Source organism: Cupressus sempervirens, chromosome 2 (assembly GCF_028749045.1).
Source record: "Cupressus sempervirens isolate cs-2001-9-10 chromosome 2, ASM2874904v1, whole genome shotgun sequence".
NCBI lineage: Eukaryota > Viridiplantae > Streptophyta > Pinopsida > Cupressales > Cupressaceae > Cupressus > Cupressus sempervirens.
Genome location: NC_143119.1, coordinates 569,247,380 through 569,254,831, shown reverse-complemented (window position 1 = coordinate 569,254,831; position 7,452 = coordinate 569,247,380). Strand labels below are relative to the sequence as shown.

General features: G+C 35.4%; 1 protein-coding gene across 1 annotated transcript; it reads right to left on the bottom strand.

Moving 5' to 3' along the window:
- Positions 1-410: 410 nt before the first annotated feature.
- LOC149574706 (heat shock cognate 70 kDa protein-like) lies at positions 411-2,264 on the bottom strand. The gene has a single exon (XM_089815957.1). It carries the CDS (start codon positions 2,262-2,264, stop codon positions 411-413), a length of 1,854 nt encoding a protein of 617 aa, XP_089672083.1.
- Positions 2,265-7,452: the final 5,188 nt, after the last annotated feature.

Here is a 7,452-nt window from a genome sequence, read left to right as displayed (position 1 = left end):
AGAATAATTTTGAATGCAGAAAATATTTCTTATATTCAACACCTTGTTCAAAAGTAAAATATAAACACATGATAATATGATATAGATTTGAAATAAACAGATAATTCAAGCGACCAAAAACACATTTCCTTTTAAACGAACTAAAAGATGAACACTGGTCAACATATAAAATCATTTCAGCGGAACTGTATTCAACTATTGCTAAATATTTGAACATACCTACTACAACTTATAAAAGATCTCGACTGATCATCAATGTTTTGTCTTACGACTACCCTGAAAAGACATAGTAGTCACTCGCGGTCACCTCAAAATACAAAATGAAAAGATCATGTTTTGTCGATGTACAAAAAGAAACGCATCTTATAAACAAAAGAGTGTTACTGACTCGTAGTTGTGTTTTGCTATCTTCATTCTTCCACCATGGAAGATTTAGAACGCTTGTTGTAAAACAAAGGCCTACTTTTCAACACCAGTTCTCTGAATTTGATTTTCAGTTGAATGGCTGTCGCAGAATCGTTGTCAGTTAGCCATGTGGTGATACCAGATATGAGATCTCCCGCCAAATCAGCCTTCATTGACCCTTCTGCCAGTGCTTCCGCTGCTCTCCTTTTCACGGCGGACATGTAACCCTCGAGATCCTTTTTGGCAGCAATCTTCTGCCTTGCTTCTTCATCCTCCCTCCTAGACTCATCTTCTCCGCCCATTTTCATTGTATGAATCTCTTCCTTGTTCAGCCTCCCACCTTCTTCACCGGAAATGACCATAGCATTGTGTGCTCCGCTCCCATCGTGGCGGGCAGAAACACTGAGAATACCATCGGCATCCACTTCAAAGCAGACTCCAATACTCGGCTCTCCAGCCGGGGCAGCGGTAACCCCCCTCAGTACAAATTTCCCTAGTCGATTGTTGTCTGCAGCCAAGAGCCTTTCGCCTTCATAAACTTTAAAGCTTACACGCGTCTGATCGTCATGAGACGTGGTGACAGATGTCTCCATTCGGGCTGGAAGAGGAGTGTTACGGGGAACAACCACCAACATAGCACCTCCAGACACAGATATTCCCAGACTCAGAGGCGTTACATCCTCCATGGCAATGTGAACGTCCCTCTCCTTGTTCAGCGCAGCTGCCTGAATTGCAGCACCACTGGCCACTGCTTCGTCAGGATTCACTGCAGCTCTGCACGGCTCCTTCACATCGAAGAATTCTGTCACCATCTCCCGCACCTTGGGTATTCGTGAAGAACCCCCAACAAGTACAATATCGTCAATCTGGCCCTTACTTAACTCGGCATCTTCAATGCATTTCTTCACCCTTTCCATACACTTTTCAAACAGGTCGAGGTTCATCTCTTCAAATTTGGCTCTTCTGATCACAATGAAAAAATCGTGCCCTTCGTAGAGACCGTCAATATCAATCACAGTATCCACCACCCAAGACAAGCTTCTCTTTGCCCTTTCACACTCCGAACGCAGTCGCCTAAGAGCTTTGGCACTCGCACATACATCTGTGTTGTACTTGCTGTTGAATTTTTGGGCACAGTAGGCGACCAATCTACTGTCAAAATCTTCCCCTCCCAAATGCGCCTCTCCCCCAACTGCTTTCACTTGGAATTTGCCTTTTTCAACCGCAACAACAGAGACATCAAAGGTACCTCCGCCAAGGTCAAACACCAGAATGTTTTTCTTCCCTTCCAGAGCTGTGCCAAAACCATAAGCTATGGCCGCAGCCGTCGGCTCGTTGACGATCCGCATTACTTTCAGACCCGCAATTCGGCCCGCGACTTTAGTCTTCTCCCTTTGCAAATCGCCGAAGTAAGCGGGCACGGTAATGACTGCTTTTCTCACCTCACTTCCTATATACTTTTCAGCTAATGTTTTCATTTTCGCTAAAACCATGGACGAGATCTCGACTGGCGTGAAGAGCTTCATCTGTCCCTTGAAAGTAACTAGGACCACTGGCTTGTCCTTTTGCCGAACGACTCGGAAAGGCCAGAGTTTCATGTCGGCCTGCACAGAAGAATCGGAGAATTTCCTTCCAACAAGCCTTTTCACGTCAAAAACGGTATTGAGGGGATTAGAGGATATTTGAAACTTTGCAGCATCTCCCACAAGTGTTTCGTTGGGTGTGAAGGCGACCATCGAAGGAGTGGTTCTGTTTCCTTGGCCGTTAACAATGACTTCAACTCTATGGTTCTGCCATACAGCCACGCAGCTGTAACTTGTCCCCAGATCAATGCCGATGGCTTTCTCCTTTCCCTTCATGCCTTTCATCTTCCTTCCCAAGCTTTCTCAATAAACTTCTCTTCAGGACAGCAAATGGCCTCTCTCTTAACTTCAACTCAAAGCTCTATTTTGCCTGAAACGTCAAATTGAAACTTCCAACACAACGACTCGTAAACCAACATGATGAATTGAAAAAAACTAGGATATACAGAGCACTAATGGCTCTCACGTAGAGTAGACAATTAATTTGGTAATTATTAGCAAAGAGTAATGCTTTTCTGACATTAAAAAGATTTCCGAAGATTGAGTTTCTGTCGATGTCATTTCGCGAAGGCATTTATTATTTGGAAGGGTAAACGCGTTTATCATTTGATAAGTAGGAGATGATTTATCATTGTTTCAGGGAATAATTTTCCCTCCTTTTTTCATTTGCAAGGGTGAATATGGGAAAAATGGTTTTTCAGAATGTAATAAATTGCGGGACTTCCAATACGTTTTGCCTGTAATTTGAGAAATCGGTAGGTTGGCAGTGCATATCGATCAAATCGATGTTTATTTCATATGTCCGTTCACAATGGGAGAAGCGCCCAAGGGAGTAAATGCTGAATTAATTGCATAAAAAATGAGCGTACACTATGAAATGGCGGCGCAGTTTAAATCTGTATATGCATTACAAATAATAATATAATATTGTTATTTTCTTCCCGCCTAGAGATCAAAGGACGACGTGTATGACCACCCACCTATTTCTCGGTATCCGCTATTCAGCTACGAAATTTGAGAGGGAAAGATAACACGTTCATGTCACATACCTGCCTATCATTGTACTCTACATAAATGAGGAGGAAAAAATATGATTACATTGTAAACATTTTAATACTTTCCCTTTGCTACCAAACACTTGTGTATTTAAATAAATCTCAAACATTTAAATATTTTTTAATTATTTGTTAATTTTTACAGTTATTATAATGTAATATGCAATTTAATAATTTTAGAATATATTAAATTACATTTTCTTGGTTCTTTTAAATCATAATTTATATGAAGAAGTTTAATTTAAATTATTCTATTTAAACTATAATACTTTTAAAATTTATAGTTTTCAACATTACATTTTTTATATATCTTTCATATCGTTCTAAAAATAAATAGTATTTCACCTTTATGAATCATTAGCATTAATTATGTATCAAATTATATTAAAATCTAATTTAAAATTATATATATATTAATATTGGTAAATATCATGATTATATAGGCAAGAGCCTATAACACATGGATAAATTGCAAGCTTCTCATCGGGGAGGTCTTGAGTTCAAATCTACTCGAAATTAACACATAATAATAATTAATGTTTATAATAATCAATGAATAATAAAAACTTTAGGCTTCAAGTGATTACCCAAACAACAAATAAGATATTGAAAGTCATTTAAACATTTAAATATTCCTAGGAAAGGGAAATTGTTAAATTGTCTAAAATTTAGTCATAAATAATCTTTCTTCAACACTTTATAACAATCTTTTATTCTTTTCAAACTACAATTAGTCCAAATTGTACGGTAATACAATCTTTTATTATTTTCAAATTACACAATAGTCCAAATTATGCGATAAAATATTTCTACATAGTACAGTGTTGGGAGGTATGGCATGAGCATGCATGTAGTCATTTCTAATTTCATGGTTGCATAGTCGATGCATTATTTCTCATATAACTATGTTGATACCTTGGTTTCCATGTATGAGTTGGATAATGTAATATGCAATTTAATAATTTTAGAATATATTGGATTACATTTTCTTGGTTCTTTTAAATCATAATTTATATGGAGAAGTTTAACTTAGATTATTCTATTTAAACTATAATACTTTAAAAAATTATAGTTTTCAACATTGCATTTTTTATATATCTTTCATATCCCTCTAAAAATAAATAGTCTTTCACCTTTATACATCATTAGCATTAATTATATATCAAATTATATTAAAATCTAATTTAAAATTATATATATTAATATTGGTAAATATCATGATTATATAGACAAGAGCCTGTAACACATCGATGAATTCGAAGCCTCTCATTGGGGAGCTCTTGGGTTCAAATATACTCGAAATTAACACATAATAATAATTAATGTTAATAATAATCAATGAATAATAAATAATCTAGGCTTTGAGTGATTACCTAAATAATAAATAAAATATTGAAAGTTATTTAAACATTTAAATATTCCTAGGAAGGCAAGAGCCTACAGCGCATCGGTAAATTGCGAGCCTCTCATCGAGGAGGTCTTGGGTTCAAATCTACTCACGATTAACACATAATAATAATTAATCTTAATAATAATAATAAATAACCTAGGCTTCGGTAGTTTACCTATCAAAAAAAAAAAAATTAATTAAACATTCCTAGGAAAGGGAAATTGTTAAATTGTCTAAAATTTAATCATAAATAATCTTTCTTTGACACTTTACAACAATCTTTTATTCTTTTCAAACTATAAGTAGTCCAAATTGTACGGTAATACAATCTTTTATTATTTTCAAATTATACAATAGTCCTAATTATGCGATAAAATATTTCTACATAGTACAATGTTGGGAGGTATGGCATGAGCATGCATGTAATCATTTCTAATTCAATGGTTGCATAGTCGATGCCTTATTTCTCATATAATTATGTTGATACCTCGGTTTCCATGCATGAGTTGGATATTCATCTAGCATAATCCAATCAAAACCATATTGTTGTATATACTTTGTGTCATCATCAACTTGTTCAACCTGTCCAACAAAATGAATGACCTATACTGATTATGCTAGCGATGACTTACATACATGCTCAACACAGAGAATTTGCTTACATTCTTTCTTATAAATATCAATAACATGTAAATTTGTCTGTGTTCTTGAAATCTTATGAACAAAATGTTGTTGTTTTTTAGCTAAGAAGGTGGAGTTACTTTAAAGTAAACTCAAGTTCAATGTTTAGCAACAACTTTAGTTTTTTTCAATTCTTTAATAGGATATTATGAGTTTGTAAGGATGCATAAAATCAAGAGTGATTTTATATGATTTGCAAGCTAAGTAAAATAATTTGGCTCTATATATGTAAAATTGTTGCAAAAATCTCTATTATATTCTTGGAGAGAAAGTTTGTTGTTAGGTTAAATAGAAGATCCAATATTTATAGGTTTTCCCCCATGCTAGGGTTTCCTAGGTATATTTGTGTTATTGTTATTATCTCTATGTGATTGCTTTCTATTATTTTTGCTTCCACTATATTTTCAGTTAATTAAACCAAATTATTGATTACATTATAAATCAAATAGGGTTTCTAGTCTATGAATTTATTATGTAATTAATATGTAGATGTGCTATGAGAAATTAACATGGTAAGAGAGCTCTAAAGTCTACTACAAAGCCAAGATTTGTGACATAGATTCCACATAAAAACAAATCATATTTTTGTCTCTATGTTCTTTTGTAGTTATGGAAACCTATGTTTGATATGAGGACAAGGTTGAGGGTGTGTCTAACATTTCTTCTAAAGGAGAATAGGTTGTGGACCTATGCTAATAGAGTATTGACGCCACCAGTAAATAATCTTGTTGTTTTGGATTCGCATGAAGTCTAGGAGACCAAGGTTAAGAGAATAATTCCTAATGGAGTAAGAGATCATTTAATTCCTCATAAGGATATACACTACCAAGGACATGTGAGATTCATTCACAAGAATTTATCATATCAACTACTAGAGTTGTAAGATGATGCTTAAGAAAAAATCCATAATACCAAGATGTCAAAAGGCAAGAGTGTGACCTCTTCTTTGTTGAAGTTGCCACAAGATTGAGATGAGATGACTTGTTGTTGGATAGATAATTGTTGAAGATGAGTTGGTGCATACAGCCTCAAATGTATTTTCGAAGCATTGGGAATTTTTTGTCAAGTGCATTGTCGAAAAAGATCGGCTGCTTGATTGGGAAAGGCTTTGGTATGCTTTTGTTCAAGAGGAAATCTCAAGGGTGTTTTACAAGCTAGAGTTGACATTGGACCAAAAGATTGACACGTCAATGCCTGATTCAACCACTAGACTTATAGAACACAAGAGGCAATTAAACCTTGTCACAAATCCCAAAGGGGAATGTTGGCAGTTAGTCTAACGATCCCCCCTCAACATTACTTGAGGAGATTCCAACCTGTGACCAAGATCTAATGCCACTTGTTACAAGCTAGAGTTATTGTTTCACCAATTAAAAAAACCTACCAGTACCCAATAAAACTACTAGACTTATAGAACACAAAAGATAGTTAATGCATGTCATGAATCCCAAAGGGGAACATCGGTGGTTAGTCCAACAAGGTGCTCATTGAGGAATTCAAACAAGGAAGGGTCAAGATGAAGAAAATCTTTCTCTTGCAAGAAAAGGTAAGAAGAAGCCTAATAAAGGGAAAACAAAAGGTTCTTTTTCCAAGAGTGGACACAAGAAATATCTAAGCAAGATAATAATAAAATGTTGCCATCAGATTGGTCACTATGATAGTCAATGTCAGAATAAAAACAAGAAAATCAAGGACAATCAAAAGAAGCAAGTTGTTTCTATAGCCAAGGTGGATAAGTTTACATCATGAATTGAGAATGAATTTTTACTCATTGTCTGTCTCTCGAGCTCATTTACCAACACGATTCAATATATTGATTGTGGGGCTTCTTGCCACTTAAAGGGAGTTAATGATTGTTTCACCAAGATGGAGGAGAAGTAGATGGATTTCTATATTGAGATCAGCGGCAATGCCAAGTACCATGTAACTAGTGTTGGCACTATTAAGTTTCAAAGGGATTTTGGCAAACCCTTGTTGGTGGAGGATGTGTTACATATGTCCTTGGCGTGACAAAGAATTTAATTTCATTTTCTACTTTGGAAGATAAGGGTTACATCACGACCTTTGAAAGAGGAAAAGTTTATATTTGTCCTATGGATTCCAAAGTTGCAAAATTGATTGGAGTTAGGAATGATAGTTTGTTTTACATATTGAGTCAACATATGCATTGGTAAGCAATTGTATAGGGCAAGGAGAATTGTGTCATGGGAGGATGGCTAATTTTCACCATGCAGCACTTAATGTGCCCAAGGAAATAGTGATGAGGCTTCCTAAGTTGAACACAAAAAGGCATGAGGTGTGAAAGGGTTGTGTTCTTGGAAAATATGCTATGACCAAT